The 19,051-nt window shown below is 36.1% G+C and overlaps 1 protein-coding gene and 1 long non-coding RNA gene across 5 annotated transcripts in view; one reads left to right on the top strand and one right to left on the bottom strand.

Annotated features, from left to right (window-relative positions):
* Positions 1 to 19,051, top strand: part of MACROD2 (mono-ADP ribosylhydrolase 2) — a 2,007,046-nt gene that overhangs the window by 634,986 nt on the left and 1,353,009 nt on the right. For all 4 annotated transcript variants that reach the window (XM_038571576.1, XM_038571577.1, XM_038571579.1 and 1 more), the window contains one exon: positions 12,102 to 12,218. In XM_038571576.1, coding sequence (XP_038427504.1) covers positions 12,102 to 12,218 — 117 coding nt within the window. The remainder of the gene's footprint in view (positions 1 to 12,101; positions 12,219 to 19,051) is intronic.
* LOC111092044 overlaps positions 1 to 19,051 on the bottom strand; it is an 84,790-nt gene that overhangs the window by 2,027 nt on the left and 63,712 nt on the right. The window contains exon 3 of the long non-coding RNA XR_005377552.1: positions 2,629 to 2,924. This is a non-coding gene — a long non-coding RNA (uncharacterized LOC111092044). The remainder of the gene's footprint in view (positions 1 to 2,628; positions 2,925 to 19,051) is intronic.

Raw genomic sequence — 19,051 nt, 5'->3', positions numbered from 1 at the left:
TGTGACATCAACAGATGCCATCACAGATTCAGGCACCTACCAGCTATTCTTTCTTCCATACCAGAGTGTAGCCTTCATGTTCATTCTTAGTAGGTGACTACTGAAATCAGGCCACGAAGTTTAAGTCTCAAAGGAGAACAATAAGAAAGACACTAGCAGTAGAACAGTAAGAAAGCCTCATAGTAGTAGCAGTAGATAATATAGATAGATAGATAGATAGATAGATAGATAGATAGATAGATAGATAGATGATAGATAGACAGATACATACATACATACATACATACATCTACTGTGTAAGTAAACCTTCTATAATGAGATTTCTTGGAAATGCACTTAATGGCATCCCTTTCCATTTAAGTTGTTCATGCATATCTTTTTCATTTTTTAAAGAGCTGCTGGTAAAAATGATCCAGGTTTTTAGTTGAGCATATAGCTTCTCCCATCAATATAGGGATTCTGCTAGTAGGGAATAAAAGAATTGATAATGGATAGACAACAAGTAATCTATGTCATAATGACATTTTCTTTGGTCAAGGATTTTTTTTTTTTTTAAGAGTGAACTTAGGTATGTGGAAGGAAATGCATGTGATAGATCTTAAGTAATGTGTTTACCATGAAGTTAGCATTGACTAAATATATCTTTATTATAATATGAATAGGATTTTAATCAACTTGACTTTCTCAATCTCAAACCTAATGATGAGTTAGAAGTCATTGATTCATATTTTTTCCCAAGAAAAATTTTGGAAAGTCTGTTTGTTTCTGAGACATACTCTTTTATCCTCACTTGGGAATTCAAGTTTAACAATGAGATACACTCACACAGGTCATCTTGGGTATCTGCACAATTAGCAAGGTCTTAGAATCTAGGAGATAGAAGTATTTCCTAATTTTTAAAGATTGGTCCCTAAACTTTTAGAGATAAAGAAAGCTAGGTGTGTGACCCTTGGCTGAAAATTGCTCCAGGTTCCTGAGCTAAGAAACGTGTCAGTTTTTATTCTCTTAAATTCATAATTTTCTACTGGGATCACAGCCAAGATCTAATAGTCAAATTGACCAGCAAACTCAGGAGGCTCATAACAGAAGTTAAATTTTAAGTCAGCCCAAGGCTGTTTCAGATAGCTTAATTCCTTGAATCTGTGAAGCTTCAAGATGTGGATCTCCTTGTCACTGTATTGCTTTATCTAACAGATATTTCTTCTCCTCCCTAGAGGGAACACTGATGCGATTTACTACCTGACACATAAATCTTCTGTGCAGGCTACAGGTGACCTCTAATGAAATCAACCATTCACCTGATTACTTCAGCTATATTGTTTTTCTTTCCTAAGAGTTTAGGACAGCTATTCAAACTTTTTCCTTTGTATCATCACTTGAGAGTGGGTTATGGCTTTGTATTTTTTTCTGATAATGGTGGCCTTTCTGTGAAACAGATCGCCCCCAAAGTTTGTTGGCTCAAAACAACTATTTCTATAACTCACAATTCTATGGTTTCACCAATAAGCTGGACAGTTCTTCTCATAGACAATTCTAACAAATATGTTTGTGGTCAGTTGCTAGGAAAGTTGAGTATCAACTAGTCTAGGATGGCCTCAGCTGGGATAGCTTGTCTTTCTGTTCAGCAGGCTGGCCTGGGCTTATTTATATGATTGCTGAGCAAAACTGTGAAAGGCCTCTGGCCTAGAACTACCACAGGATTACTTTTGTCTCATTCTGTTGGCCAAAGCAAATTATAATAGCAATCTAGATTTAGGGTGTGGGGAAACAGATTCTATTTCTTGATGGAAAGAGCTGCAGAGTCACATTTCCAAGAGCATGGATGCAAAAATGGGAATAATTGTTGCAATTTTATGTGCAGCAATTGCACTAGTAGAAATATCTACCACAGTAACATTCTTTGAGCACTTATACAGCACTATACAGGGTAAGCACTATACAAATGTAACCATATTTAATTAGAATAAGAACCTTGGAAGGTAGATAATAATATTATACCCATTATATAGATGTAGAAACTCTAAGTGATAGAGTCTGGCAGTTTGATTTTAGAGCCCTGTTCATCACTTTGTCTACTGACTTTAATTTGTTTTTTAATTGTGTACTTTAATTTAGTACCTTTCTCAGTACTAAATTTTTGAGCATGTACTTTTAAATTTTATGTGTTTACTTATAAATTAGTTACAGGTACTATTGTCAATCTCTGTGTTAAATATTAGTAAACTTGAACTTCATTCTTATCTTTTTAAAAAAATATAAATATCAAGAAAAGATTGAATATATTCTTCCATCCCCTGTATGGATGTCTTGTAACCTTACTTTGGAAACCATACACCAAGGACCTCTTTATGCCCAAGGAATTTCATGATTACTGTATCTATCTTTGAGTGAAATAGCATTTAAAAATCCTACTTGCTACTAGAGTTCATTTCTAGTTCCAGTTAATATTGCTTGCTCTAATAGTAAGCTGTTAAGGGCAGGGTTTCTTTCAGTATTTGATTAGGACTCATGGGGGAGTGAAGCTGTAATTAAATTTAAAGGGGATCCTCTGATTTGGTAGAGCCATTACTTGTGAATTTGTGCATCTAGTGAATTCTCAGATTACTTGCCACAGACCCAACCACTCACCACTCTTTGCAGGTTTGTCAAGAAAACAAGGTAGTTAGAGGAGGAATGCTGAAAGTTCTCAGTTGGTAATGTGCATCCATATTATCTGAGATTATTAAATGCAGATTCTGGGGTCCCACTGCGAGAGAGACTGATCCTCTAGATTTGAGGTTGGGTCTAGGAATCCACTTTTTTTTTTCAGGCTTCCCAGGTTGTATTGACAATACTTCAAGAGCGATAAGCCTTGAATTCATATCTGCCACTTAACAGGTGGATGACCAGAGACATTTTCTCTTGCATTGGTTGAGTTTCTTCAGCTATAAAATGGGAAAAGTAATAAAGTTCAGGACTACCTTGTAAGATTGTTTTGAGAATGAAATACGTTGTAATTTTGTCAAAGGATTTTTATGAAATGTAACACGTTAACATGTGACATATTCCTTTAATTTTTTGATCTATTAAAGATGTATTTCCATAACTAAGATATTCTTTATATTGCCAACTACTTTTTATTTCAGTGAAAATATGGTTCCTAAGCCTTTCTGTCCTATTCACTTGCCTCCCAAGGGAAGAGACCATGACTATACTTATCTGCATTAATGGAGATAAGAAGAGAGAATAAGGATTAAGAATATAGATTAAGTTCAAGCAAACTTGGATTCTGACCCAGCTTCTATGTGATCTTGCACTAACTCCTTAACATCCTCTCCTTTGTTAAGTAGTCATCCTGATAGTTCCTACCTGTAAAAAAGTTTATGATGATTAAATGTAATGACATAACCAACATTTACTACATCTTGCTACATGCCAAACATTAATCAAAGTGGTTGTCATGTAATAACTCATTTGCTCACAAAAACCCTATGATTTTGAAGAGAGGTCCTATGGAGGGCCCATGTTTTGCAGATGAGAAAATCAAAGTATGGGAAGTTAAATGGTGGCACTGGGACACAAACCTTTGCCTTTTGATTCTAGACCCATCCTCTTTCCACTTTGCAGCACTGCCTCTTATACAGGGGAAGCTTGCAAGTCACTTAGCATACCAGAAAGCACATAGTAAATCCTCAAAAGATGTGACATATTATTATCATTATTTGATTTTTTCACAGCTTCTTGCAGAATGCTTTGTGCAAGGTATTTGTTTAATAAATTTATGTTGATTTGATTTGGAAAGAACTCGGTTGTATTCTCTTGGGCTTCTAAAAGATACATTCAGTGAGAGAGTCTCTTATTTTTCAAGCTAATGTGATTCATGTGGCTGCTTTTAGATTAAGTTATTGCCTTTTATTTACAAAAGAAGATTAAATGAATATGTATAGATTGAAGAACTTCGAAATACCCCTTGCTAAAAACTGTTTAAAAATGTGTCTTTGTAAGACAGAGAGCTCATAGAGCTAATTTATAAAATAACTGGATTTTGCTAAATAATATGTTTAGTATTTTTCAAAACACATGTTTAGACATCTTCCCTGGTTCTTTTTTTGCTAGCTCATATTTACTGGTCTACTATATCTGATGGATTCCTGTTCAGTGCTTTGTGGCTTGATTTCTCTTTCTTATTTTCAGGGTCAATTTGTTCATCTGTGTATAAAATGGAGAGCTTTACCTGAGGAAGGCCAGAAAGGCAGATTAGAATGTATGGGGTAAAATGAATCATAGGTCAGAAAAACTGATGCGGTTTCATGTCCCATCTTTTTGTCTTTATTTTAATTATTCAAATAGTGGTTAAGACAATCCTATAAAAACATACTCAAACTCTACACCCCAAGGTATTACTGACAGAAGTAAAAAATAATTACCCCCCCTCAAGCACAACCAAAACCCATCTTTCTACCCCATCTGGAGACAGTCTAATTCTTTACACTATGATGTAAGGAAACCTAACCAAAATTGTATAATAGGCTGAAGTCTTCAGGATTTAGGTGTTGTTGGATAACTGGAGGAAATATGCCAGGAGTTAAAGACCTTTGCCTTAGTTAACCATCTACCTGTAAACCCTTTGGCCTTGCTATCAGGATGGTAAATGGCGGTGTGTCAGTACAGCAGATAACCCGTTTTTTTGGAAGAAGTTGTAGCAGACTCCTCTTAGCCCTGATGAAGAGTAGCTTAATGAGTGACCTCAGTGTTCACTCCGTTACTAGCTGATCATATCACAGACAGTTTTTTTTAGGCAGTCCTCAGCTTTCATCTTCTATTAGTCTGGTTTCAATCACAAAGCAAGAGGAACAACTATTTGAATGAAGAGGACAGTCTGGCTTTGGTGTTCATAGTCCTCAGTGTTTAGCGTAATTAAGAAATCTAAGGCATACTTAAGGAAATTAACTTGGCTAAGATAATATGTTCATTCAAGTAGTAAAATCTGAAATTTTTTGCATAAAACTTTAAAAAATATGGGGATCCCTGGGTGGCGCAGCGGTTTGGCGCCTGCCTTTGGCCCAGGGCGCGATCCTGGGGACCTGGGATCGAATCCCACGTCGGGGTCCCGGTGCATGGAGCCTGCTTCTCCCTCTGCCTCTCTCTCTCTCTCTCTCTGTGTGACTATCATAAACAAATAAAAAAATTAAAATAAATAAATAAATAAAAATAAAATATAGCAGTAATGAAGCTGAATGAAAATTATCATTGGAGTATTTATAATAGAAGGAAAAGTATTAGTCAAGGTAACTACTGATTACAAACATCCCACAATCTCAGTGGCTTTACATTATAAAGCTTTGTCTATCATGGTAGTGACAGTACACTATAGGAAGTGGGGTGAGGTGGAGCTCTGTTCCACACAGTCATTTAAGGATTCGGGCACTTTCTGTTTAGTTGCTGAACCATCTCCTAGAGTCTTCCAATGGATCCTCTGCATGCAGCCTACAGATAACAGAAGACGATATGGAGAACTGTGTACAGGATTTTTAGGGATTGTACATAAATGTAGTTACATCATTTTTGCTGATACTCCTTTGAACAGAATTCAAACTCATGACCTCATATAACTACAGAGATGCTGGAAATTGATTTCTATCTATATAATCAGAAAGAAAAATAAGTAGACTTCAGTGAACACATTTATTTATGGAGCTTAGTCATCTTTTCTTTTTTCCTATGTGAATAGTTCTTTTATAGGATGAGAGACATCAGTAATCCTATTGCTCTCTGGAAAATTGTGGTCATCTTTCATTTCTCATTTGGATTTCTGGTCTTGGGATTTTTGATTGGTTGATTTTGGTTTTGTATTTTAGTTGTAATTGGGTTAGATATTTTGGGTCAGTCTGAGTATCTTCTGTGGCAGTGTAAGTGTTGACTGTTGGTCCTCTATCCCCTCCTACCCGGAGACTGGGAGTGACAGAAATGGAAAAAGTGCTACTGTGTTGAAATCTCACATCTTGCTACTACTCAGCCAGTTGCCTTGTAGGCTGACCCAAAGGGAAGGTAAAGGAGCATATTTTTTAGTGGGCTGCCTCAGACCTGAGGGAAATGGGTGAATTTTCAGATTCTGTGAACTGTTAACACTTTTTTTTTTTTTTTATGATAGTCACAGAGAGAGAGAGAGAGAGAGAGAGAGAGAGGCAGAGACACAGGCAGAGGGAGAAGCAGGCTCCATGCACCGGGAGCTCGATGTGGGACTCGATCCCAGGTCTCCAGGATCGCGCCCTGGGCCAAAGGCAGGAGCTAAACCGCTGCGCCACCCAGGGATCCCCCTGTTAACACTTTTAATGGAAACTCATCACTAGATTTGTGACCACAACATGGTGACTGTGTATTTAACTTTGCTTTTTCATTTCTGGTTCTTTGGATTTGACTAGCCTACTTCCTCATTATTATTTAAAAAAAGGAAAAAAAAGCTATACTAGTTTTCCTCTTAAATTTAGATGCATTTAGTTCAACTGTATTAAGCACTTACAAAAAGTCAGTTATTAAGATGGGTGGCTCAGTCAGTTAAGCATCTGCCTTCCGCTCAGGTTGTAATCTTGGGGTCCTGGGATTGAACCCAGTGTTGGGCTCCCTGCACAGCAGGGGGCCTGCCTCTCTCTCCTTCCGCAGCTCCCTCCTGCTTGTTTGCTTTTCCAATAAGCAATAAAATCTTAAAAAAACAAAAACAAAAACAAAAAAAAAACTAGGAATATAAAAGAATTAGCCACCCTCAAGGAGCTAAATGACTAAAGAAGGAGAGAGACTTTTTAGCATATAACCAGTCTGATATGTTTATAAAATAGCTATAAAACAATTTATAAGTATGAAAATAAGAGTACAAGCCAGAATATGGGTATGTAAAAAGGCATTATTGCGTCCTGTAAATGTTGTGAATGGCTTTTTATAGGAGGAAACATTGGAACTAGAAGTTGAATAAGGAGAAGGACCTTGCTAAACAGGAAATGAGGGGTGGCTGGATATTCTGGGTAGAGAGTACTTTGTAAAGAAAGTGTTGTTGTGTTTAACAAATGGTGACGATTTAGATGTATCAAAGTAGATGATGCCAAGGGAGTGAGAGTGTGAAGTTGGACAGTTAAGTTGGAACCACGTTTGTGAAGGGTCTAAAAGACCATAATTTGTAATTAAAGGTTTTATAATGTGAGATATGGGGAATTGCAAACATTACTTTGTATGGAAATGGTAAAGTCAGATTTGCCTTTTAGGAAAAAGAAGTCTAGGAAAAGAACTGACAATAGGTTAGAGAATTTTTTTTTTTGTTTTTAGGTTAGAGAATTTTAAAACCTTATACTGTATTTGTACATATGGAGACTTACTTACTTAATTTATTTATTTATATTTTCTTTCAAAGACACAACAACCCACTTTAAGTTACAGAATGGATACAATAGATAATGCCATTTCTTTTTCTTTGGTGCTCTTTTCCAAGGGCCACATATAGCTCTAAAATAATATGATAGCATAGCCAAGAGAAAATGCTATGTGTTTCCTTCCAGGTTTTAATGACAGACTAGCTTGTATCAGAGTAGACTTCCTATTAATAGTAATTTAAAATTCTTGATAAAATATAAAAGCAACGACAGAAACTATTTATTGGCACTAGAGAGCATCTAAACACAAGCTGAAACTAAAAAGGATTCAACCTTCAAAAGAAGGAAACCACACTTGGTGAAATCCGCATTTTAAATGGCTTTGACCCTAAGGGCTCTCCAGGTCCCATATAGGAAGTGGCTGATAGGGCTCAAACAAAACAAAAAACTGTAGTTTTATTGACTTTAGGAATCGCAGGACTGAACTCAGTGTTGTCAGAATAACTAGGAATTGAGATTAGAATTCCTGAAGAGAGAAAGTCACAGAGGAGGGAGTCCCCAAATCTATATATGAAGGTCTAATCTATATATTAAAGGTCTAATCTTAAACTGTACATGTACAGATAAAGAGTCCAAGGAACCCAGGAAGAAAACAAGAACTAGAAGGCTGAAAGAACAGAGCAGAACATTCAGTTTCTCACTTCAGTGATAATAGAATTTAGAATTTTAGTTCCCCCGAGTTAGAGGGATATGACAAACATCTTGAGTTTTCCATTGAAGTTCTGGAATGCTCATGCTTTAGGAGAAAAGACCATATCCTAAAAGTAAAGGAAAAACTAGACTAAACCTACCTTAACAAAGCCTATATATAAGCCACTATATTACCTGGCAGTAATTTAATTGTTTGCCAGAGCAAACTTCAGTGCTGTTTGGAGGAAGATAATTTAAAGCCTTTACAACCTATTTACAATGTTTACATGTCATTAGTAATTACTGGACATGCAAAGAAACAAGAAAATGTGACCCAGAGTCATGGGAAAAATCAGTTAATATAAACAAATTCATAGCTAACACAGGTATTGGAATTGGCAGATAGGATGTTCAAACCACAATCCAGAATCTGTGAAGGCATTTCGGTGAAAAGAGGGTGAGGAGAGGGGAAAATTCAGGAGTGTTCTGAAAACTATAAGTAAAAGAACCAAAAAACCAAATGAAAATCTTAATATCTAAAAAATAAATCTCTGAAATTAAAAAGAAAAATTGGATAGAACTAACAGCAGATTTAACACAACTCAGTAATAAAAAAGATAATAAAAATTAGCAAAAGATGAGCAGACACTTCCAAAAAGAATATATATGAATGACCAATAAGCACTTGGCAAGATACTTAACATCATTAATCATCAGGGAATTGCAAATTGAAATCACAGTGAGATACCCCTCTATTTCCATTGAAATTGCTAAAATTAAAAAGGCTGACAACACCAAAACATTATCAAAACTTGAACCCTCAAACTTTTCTGGAGGTATATATAAATTGGTATAATCACTTAGGAAAACTGGTATTAGTTCTTTATAAAGTAAAATATATGCTGACCCAGCAATTTCATTCATAGTTATATGTGCAATAGGAATGAAAACATAAAGCCACAAAAGGACTTGTACAACCATGCAAATTTATTCACAATAGCTAAAAACTGTAAATATGCCACTGCTATTCATAGATGAGTAGATAAGAAGTTATGGTATTTTTCAACAGGGGAATATTACTCAGGAATAAAGAGGAATGAAGTATTATTGTATGCAACAACACAGATGAATCTCAAAAATAAGCTGACTGAAAGAAGCTAGTCCCTACTCTGCATCTCTTATATGAAGTTTGAAGTTATGTAATAGGCAAAACTTAGCCAGAGTGATCAGAATCAGAAAAGGGGCTCTCTGTGTGGCATTAGAAGAGAAATTGGATGGAAAGGGCACAAGAGAACATTTTGGATTGATGGAAACATTCTGCATCTTTATTGGTGTCATGATTGCATGAGTATATACATTTCTTAGAACTCATCAAAACTGCACATTTGAAATCTGTGCATATGATTGTGTGACCTTTATAATTCATAAGCAGAATTGATGAGAACTGAAAAACAGCATATTATGATGGTTCAACAGGCCACATGTAGGGATTCAGGTAAGACTACCTGGATTCAGTCCTGAAGACAGTGAATTATAGTGGGTAAAGGTATGGTTGCTACATCAGACAAACCTGAGGTTTTGAATCACATTGCCAATATTTTGTGAATATTGGTAGGTTACTAGCTTTTTCTAAGCTTCATAAAATGAAGACAATAAAATCAGTATCTGCTGGTAAGGTTAGCCTCAGTATAGTGGCTGGCATATAGATACACTCAAGAATTTAAGCTGAAGTCATTATTATTAGATAGCTCTTCAGCCATTCTTTCATTGCTCTGTTCATGAATGCTGGTATAACATGAAGATTTTGAGAATTAGATATCCACAAACTGCATTATACTGCAATCTAAATAATGCAGACAATATTTGACAGCATATGATTAAGTACACTAGCAAATCCTATTTAATTATCCATTTCAAACTAAGTAACTAATTATCTCTTTGCCAAGAAAAAAATGTTCAATTCAAAACACTTCTCTTGAAGATCTTGTAAAAAAAAATTCAAACATAAGTTAGGACTTTTCCCAATAGTCTCACTCTTGTTTCCCATCTCATAATCACTTTTTATATTTTGATGTATCTTTGTGGTACATATATGTGTGTATACATAAATGTATCTAAGTGTGTATATGTATAACTTTGTAAGCAAAATTGTGGCTATATGATTTACATACTCTTTTAAACCTGACATTTCACTTAGAAATCTTTCCATGTTTAAGACTATTTACATATAGAGTTGGCCCATTCTTTTTAACAGCTGCATAATAGGATTGCACTGGTGGACTTTATCTAACTAGCTCTCCATCTGAGTAGGTTCAAGTTTCCATTATTATAAACAACTTTGACATTCTTATAGCTTTTACACTTGTGTTAATTATTCCACAGAATAAATTTTGTTTTAAAAAATTTTATTTATTTATTCATGAGAGACACAGAGAGAGGCAGAGACACAGGCAGAGGGAGAAGCAGGCTTGCCGTGGGGAGCCTGATGTGGGACTCCATCTCTGGACCTTGGGATCACTCCCTGAGCCAAAGGCAGATGCTCAACCACTGAGCCACGCAGGTGCCCGGACAGAATAATTTTTTTTAAAAGAAAGTATAATTGCTAGTGAAAGAGTTTGAACAAAATTTATCAAGCTTTTTTTTTTAAGAGACAAATTGTATATGTGAGTATGTGTATTACTGAACAGTGAAAGAATATGCATTGGAATGTTGAAGATTCTCTGGATCAATTACATGGTGTGTGGACTATGGAGAGAGGGGGGCATCTTCTGACCTCTTATACCCTGGTTTATTTTCATACCCCCACTTACTATTACTCTCCCCCTCTTTATCTCTTTACCTTCATTTAGCAGTCTTGCATTTCCTTTCAGTCAAGAAGCTGATTCAACAGCAACTAAGAACCCATGTTTTCAATTTCCTAATTTATATGCATATGATCTTTGAGCCTTCCCTCTGTGCACTCATACCCGCTCCATCCAGTCATATAAAGTTTTAATTTCCCACAGCATCAGATTTGTGTTTTCAGGGCAGCCTGGGTGGCTCAGTGGTTTAGTGTCGCCTTCAGCCCAGGGCCTGATACTGGAGACCTGGGATCAAGTCCCATGTCGGGCTCCCTGCATGGAGCTTGCTTCTCCTTCCGCCTGTGTCTCTGCCTCTCTCTCTCTCTCTCTGTGTTTCTCATGGATAAATAAATAAAATCTTAAAAAAAAAAAAAAGATTTGTGTTTTCAAAAGGCAAGTCTCACTGTGTAGGCCAGATGTGAAGGCGGTGGGGAGGGGGGGATGAGAGGTCAGAGGACTGATGAGACTTGATTGGTGAAAGGCAGAAAGCTGTTCCTTTAGTGGAGGTAAGGCAAGAGCAGCCGGAGTTCTTGGCTTAGTCCCTTCGGGTGAGTGAGGGTGGTTTTCTGGGTGTTTACTAAGAACTAAACTACCCTTGCCCATCATCTATGCCCTGTCAGATACCCTGCAGAAACACAACTCTGTGTCATCCTATTGGGGGAGAAGGAACTCAGAGGTCTGGTTCTTTTTTGAATGGCTAATTAATTCTACTCTATTTTGAGGTGAGTACAGATGTTTTAGAGTGCTGTTCTTACTTCCTTCTTGACCTTTTTCTTCTTTAACCTGTGGTATGTTGGAGGCAATACTTACCAGCTTGTGAGACAGAATTGTTAGCTTTTGTTTCACACTCTGTTCAGTGACATTGAGCTGATAGTTTGATATTGGATATTGGATATTTACACATTTGGTATTGGAAAATGCTACAAATCAGGGATTCCTCCATCCCAAAAGAAACTCTTGTTTAATGTTTACCAGCACACTACATGTCTTCTATAACCCTACTGTCTCTGCTCAACACACACACACACACACACACACACACACACACACACACACAAGGAAACAGTGTTTGAAGGATTGGACAACATAGGTTTTCTTCCATGAGGCTAAAGTGATTTTCAAGAGGAACAAATTGAGTTCCTTTTCTCTTCCTGTCTTGGGTTTTACATTTACTTCCGAAAGAACAAATATGAGCTAACTTTTTTTTCTCTCTCTCTCTCTCTGTCTCTCCTAGTGGATGGCTGTATTCACAGAGCAGCTGGCCCCTGTTTACTGGCTGAATGTCGTAACCTGAACGGCTGTGAAACTGGACATGCAAAAATCACATGTGGCTATGACCTGCCTGCAAAATGTGAGTACAACTTTTTTGAGCACTATTTCAAAATCAGATAGGCACACGTATATTGTTTTATTCCAAAGTGTTAAGTGGAAAAGGAAATGGTAGTGGTGATATTTAATTAAATGTGCTTATATTCAGATTTTGTACTTAGCATTAATATATGTATTCCAAATATTTCTTCAAATTTATATGTATAATATATAAGTGTAGGTGATTTTTGTTCAGGTCTTCGATAGAGCATCTCTGAAACAGAGAAATAAAAATATGAACAAAATATACATTATAGTATTTAACTGCCATGGAGTGACAGCTTCTGGAAATGATGCCAATTTCTTATTCCTTGTTCAGGTTTCTTGATTGTGGATGTGTTTAGAGCAAAGGAGATCAAAGTGATGTATTGTGTTTTCAGCTGCCATGTAAAGGCTGATTGGCAATTACAGCCAAGGCATCTGTCACACTTTGCTTTCAGGAAAAGCCAATGGAATGTGGTTGTCAGTGTGAGAATGTATTTGCTCTTTGAATGTGGAATGGTCAAAATTTCCATTATATTTGAATAGAGAGAAGTATTGCATTTGATTGACCTTGTTGCCTAGTCATTTAGCCAACTGAGTGGTGTTGTGTGGAATAAAAATACTGAGAGAGAAGCTGGTTAAAGGCACAGATTTTTTAATCACATAATCTTCAGGGGTTAGCAGGTGGAGGTAAAGGGTTTCATTGCACTGTTAAAGTGTTCATTGATCTGGAAATTGGGACACCAATTAATTGTTTATTCTATTCATCTGCTTCTTTGATACTGCCTGGGTCTGTGAATACCTTTTATATAAAAGTGAAGCAAGTTTTTGTTTTTCTTTTTTTTCAGTGGCGAAAACGTGACTAAAAAAATATAACACAATTTGTAGGATACTTGTTGGGCTTCGTATAAACATATTGTGTGAGAATGAATTTCCTATGGATATGTGTGAGTGGAGAGATGGTGTGTTATATTTTAAAGATTACTTTAAAGAATATTTAAATCTGAGATTTTCTATTAAGTGTAATATATTTAAATGATATTTTTTTCTTTATAAACATTATAATACTACATTCTATATTTCTCAGAGGGTTCTAGTGAAAGTATATCAACTGTATACTATTTAATGTTTTCTTTCAATGACTTCTCACTTTTCTTTCTTTCTTTCTTTCTTTCTTTCTTTCTTTCTTTCTTCTTTTTCTCTCCCTCCCTCTTTCTTTTTTCTCTTTTCTTTTCTTTTCTTTTCTTTTCTTCTCTTCTCTTCCCTTTTCTTTTCTTTCTTTTCTTTTCTTTTCTTCTTTTCTTTTTTCTTTTTCTTCTGTTTTTACTTTGTGTGAAAGAGTCAAATCATGTGCCAAATGGCCCCTTTCTCTCACTTGAGATGTGTACTTGTGTCAAATAAAGTCCTTTGTGTACCACAGTGTTTCAAACAGTTCTCCCTCTAAGTTAGAAAACCTGAGTATTAAAGGTGATTTCCCTTTCCAAGATTAGATGTATCTGTGTTTACAAATACCGGTCATTTTTTTTTTTTCTTTTTGACACCTTTGTGATATGGCTAATTGATACCACCCTGAGAGCAAGCAGATTATTGATTATTTCCAGACTTATATCTGTCTTTAAACTAAGGAATAAGGCTTGGTTTTCTACTACTTTACTACCTTTTTTTCTTGTGTATTAAAGCACAAATAAATTCTCTAACTCTGAGATTTCTGAAGGCAGATAACCTCAGTATCACTAAAGATAAACACATAAAATGATGGCTTTCGTGTATGAGTTAATGCCATGATGGTTTTATCTTATGTGCTTGCTTCTGTATGACATCCCTCTAAGTTGTCTAGCTTAGCTTAGGGTTGCTGAGAAGGTATGAAGATCAATAACACCAATACCTGTGCTTGAGGAGTTTCATGATTGAGTCATATCTCTGAGCTAAGGTGTGGCTTTCCTGGGCATCCCAGACGAACTGAGTCTTTGTGGCACAAGGACTCTAGTGAACTAAAGTCAGTCCTCAGGACTTGGTACTCAATCTGTGTGAGCTGAGATACTGAGAGCCTTATACACATTCAAGTCACTTTCCTCATCCCATAGGGCACATGTAGTAAAAAAAAAATAAAAAAATCATCCACCAGTATAGAAAATACTAGACTTCGGATGGCAGTGCCACCTCATAAAAGTCACACACATGGACTACTTGTGAATAAGTCTTGGTATTTATCTATATTTTGAAAGATTATTGATCTATATTAGAAACATAAAGAAAAGCAAAGAAAGCAATAAAGCAATGTGGAAATGAGTAATAATAGCTTACATCTGTATGCCACTTTATAGTTTTCCACAGTACTTTCACAAGCCTTTATATTTTAAATTATATTTTATGACATCGTGTGTGTGTTCATTTTCCCTTTTCCTATCCCTGAAAGATGTTTTTCTTTCTCATCAATTTGGTTCATCCATTTCAGAGTCATTAAAAATCCACAGATGTGCTTTTGTAGAGAGAGAATGAAAGGAGCTCATTACATACTGTTTGGGTCATTTTCCCCCTCCATATTTAATAATTTCATGACAGTTTGACAGCAGAACCTAGTTCCTATCTGTCCTCTGTGACAGCTGGTTTATCATTATGGGGTACTAAAGCCAGTCATCCAGCCACCAATGTTAATATCTTCATGCATCAGCAATTTATTTGGAAAATGCTATTGTCTAGGTTACAGATAAACTTGGTAATTTTGGACTGGTCTTTGCTTCTTTTATGCTTGCTGAGTTAATCTATTCATAAATGCTTGTATTTGAATTAATCATATTTGTAGTGTATATTCTGTGACTCATTATAATTGTTGGAAAGATAAGCCTCAGAGATTTAGTTTACTCCTCATTGTTTTGATGTTTTGATTTCTTTTGATGTAGAATATCCAATCGTTCTTTTCAAAAGTAATCTTAAGAGTGGAAAGAATATTAGCGAATATTTCATTACAGGTGATTGCTGAAGAAATGACTTAAGAAGTAGATTAAGAACTGTTTATACAAGGATCCTGGGTGGCTCAGCGGTTTAGTGCCTGCCTTTGGCCCAGGGCACGATCCTGAAGTCCCACGATTGAGTCCCACGTCGGGCTCCTTAAATGGAGCCTACTTCTCCCTCCTCCTGTGTCTCTGCCTCTCTCTCTCTCTTTCTCTCTCTACATGTCTATCATAAATAAATAAATGAATCTTTAAAAAAAACTGTTTATACAATTGGACCTTTTGAGACCTTCTCTTTTACGATATTGAATTCATAATAAAATTGAGATTTCCATAGAGTTTTAGAAGCTTATCAACATGTAGAACTTTTCTGTTCATGCTATCATCATTCTACCAGATGGTCAGCTTCATGTGGGAGAAGCTCATCTATCAGAGTTACAGTTTTACTGTCAATATCTAGTACAGTGTTTCCTGAATATGTGCTAAATTAATCTGAATGAATGAGTGATCAGATGATTGGTTTTAGAGCTTTTCACCTGGAAAATAGCTTTGCAAGTGCTTCCTCTACTAATTCTTTCCCTCCTGCAATGCATTCTGCCCAGTGCTGGTAGATTAATATTCCCAAATTCAGAGTGCTCATAATTGTAAGATTCTAAATGATGTGACCCTCCTTACATCTCTGACATCATCTCCCTCTATCTTCTTCCTTGCTCACACAGGTTGCTTTGTTGACCTGTAATGTATTCGCATTAGCTTTCCTCCTGCCTGGAATTTTATTCTTCTGCATACCTATGTGGCTTGCTCTCTCACCTATTTCTTTTTTTTTTCTTTTTTTTCTCTCTCACCTATTTCAAACCCTTGCTCAAATGTAACCTCCAGTATCGTCCTAATGAACCTGTTTATAATTACTTTTCTGCTTTAATAATAATTGCTTATCTGTAGTATTTAACCTTCAAATACCTGGTATCATTTAGTTTTTTTGTCTATCTCCCCCTATGAAAATGGGGGCAGATATTTTTTTCTATATCTTTTTCACTTATTGCTGTGTCCATACAGGTTAGAAAAATGTTTGGCACATAACGGGCTCAGAATCTGCTTGTTGAATGAATGAGCAAAACCTAACTCCACTCCTCAAAATCCTTGGATGGGTCTTTCTTTAAACAGACTTGTTAGCCTGATTACCTTTGCCCTTCCATCATTTACTACCATATCCTGAACTAATAACCTTTTTCCTGATCTGAACTGCTGACAGTGGTGTGCCTGTGCTTGGGCTCTGTATTTGGGGCCATCTAGGAAGCTCTTTGCCCCTTTCTTGTCTTCCAGAAGTCAGCTCAAATATTACTTCTGTCATGAAACAAGTCTTCCTTATCAACTCAGCTAAAGCACCTTCTTTTTCCTTCAAACTCATGAATACAGCTTGTTAACATGCTAAGGGTTATTTTTTCACTACTTTTTATTATTATATATACAAGCTTTCCACCTTTCTATCATTCCCTTGTGTATAATGGGTACTAGAGAAACATCTACTGAACGAATTACTTGTTAAAGGTGGAAGATTTGTTGATAATTGACAATGGGTAAGATGTAAAAGACAATTTATGTTAATATCCCTGAGAAATGATGAAATTAGTGTTAGTTATCCCTTGGGTTTTTTAAATCATATTTTAACATACATCTAACATCTAATTCCAAAGTCTCTTGTTTAAGGATTTACTATTAATGGAGCTTCTCTTAAAGGTGAAAAAATATAAATAAAAAACCATATCAACTTTATTTAATGACTTTCAGCATACCTTACATGTTTCTTCTATTTCTTGATAATGCTCAATTTTTAAGCTTTAAGGCTGAATAATCATGGATGATAAATGGAAAAATATTAAAATCTGTATATAAAATGGTAGAATCTGTTTCTTTTATTCTTTCCATTTAATCTTTGGAAGATATAAAAGAGTTATTTTAGCATCCAGCTCACAGATTTTTATTAATCATTTGAAAGGAAACCGTAGGGTGAGAGACCATAGTATAGTATGTTTGAATATCATAGAATGATATGAATCAGAATCCTCATTCTATTCCCAGGTGCAATAATAATCAGATGATAGTAGCTTAAAAGGTACTGTTGATAATAATTAATACTTCTCCTATGCCCTTCATCAAGAAATCATAGGACTTTGAAATTTTAGCTAGTTCATCAGTCCTTTTGAAATTTCTATGTGAAGTAACATGGCAAGTAATGGTATTTTCTTTCAACACAAAGGTACAGAGTGATTAAATTTGTTGCTCTCAGTAACAAACTATGTCCACATTAGGGGCACAGCAGATAACTCAAGCGTCACTTGGATAGGGTGAGAGTCTATGGCAGGTGTTGACCAAGGCCTGCTGCCTCTTTTTTAAAAATGAAATTTTATTAGAATACAGCATTTGTTTGCATATTGTCTGTAGTTGCTTTCATGAGTAGTTGCACAGGAACTGTGTGGCCAAAAAGCCTGGAACATTTACCATTAGGCCCTTTACAAAGGGATTTGCCAATTCCTGGTCTTTGGCAATCCCTATTTTTTTTTTTTTAATAAAGAAGGAAGCTGAGATTCAGAGAACTTAAATATGTATTGAGTTTTATTGAATGTATGTGATTTAGATCCCTATTGACAAAAGTGGGACTAAAATACCTGCCATCTATTTCTTGGGGCAGCTTTTGCTTTTGTTGCCTCAGTTGAACGTCACCTTGGGAGGATGATCTGAAGCCTTTTAAATCTTTTAAATTATAAGGCCACCTTGAAAAAAATACCTTGAAAAAATGGTCATTTTTCTCAGTAGGGCCAGAATTGGAAAGTGAATAAGTCAAGTCTCTGAAGGGAGAGTTAATTCAAACCACCAAAGTATTAGGCAATAAATCTTTATTCCTTGCTTCCTTCAGGGGTGGTAGCTAATATGCTGAAAGGGAGCCTGTAGTCCTGAGTAAATTCAGTTTCTAGAGTAGGTAACTCATAAGATGATTCTGAGTTAGTCCTCTGCAACGCATGACCTGATTTCAGCCATCATGGGCTCCACCAGCAGGTGTCTGATTGTGAAGGCAGTGGAGTGGGCATGCTGTCAAGAATATGACTCTGCCAGGTTTTGATGGAGATCTAAGGGCCCTCATAAGCCCCTTCCATAATTAAATGACTTATATTACACAAAGAGAAAAATGGCTTTTGAAGAACATAAAACCATCTTCCTTCCTAAAGAGAGACATGGGGTTGTTCCTCTTAAAACCAACCCTGATTGGCTCATTTTCCTTAAGTGCTTTAGCCATTTAATTACTATTTGAATCTATTTCTTCATAATTACCACCCCTTTCCTTTATATTAAGCGATTTTATATATTTTGTCTCCTTAGTGATCCTTATGATGAATGTGGAAGTGAAAAGGACAGGAAGATTGTAAAACCCAGAGTAGTGGTTCACAAAATGCACTCCTTGGAGCTGCAGCAGCACCTGGGAATTTGTTAGAGATGCAGATTCTTTTGCCCCACCCCAGATCTACTGAATCACTTTGTGGTTTAACAAGCTCTCTATATGAGTGATGCAAGTTCAAACCTGAACATCTCTGACCTGGACATTAGTGGAATTCTGAGCAGAGCCCTTTGCCTTTTGATTCCTTACCCTGGATCCCTTATGTTACAACATAGGCATCCTTTTGAGTTGTGGAATAGGGCTTTCTTTGAAGAGAACTCAGACATGCCCTTCTTTTCCTTTGTGGCATGTTCACGGTTAGTATTTGTTTACTTGTTTATTGCCTGACTTCTCAAACAGAATAACAGTTTAAAGAGAGAGAAGTCCTATCAGTCTCATTCACCCCTGATATCCTTAGTATCTTACATAGTATCCAGAACCAAGTTCAGGGTT

Source organism: Canis lupus, chromosome 24 (genome assembly GCF_011100685.1).
Source record: "Canis lupus familiaris isolate Mischka breed German Shepherd chromosome 24, alternate assembly UU_Cfam_GSD_1.0, whole genome shotgun sequence".
NCBI classification, from domain to species: domain Eukaryota; kingdom Metazoa; phylum Chordata; class Mammalia; order Carnivora; family Canidae; genus Canis; species Canis lupus.
The sequence above is the reverse complement of the archived record's forward strand: the minus strand, read 5'-3'. Positions and strand labels throughout refer to the sequence as shown.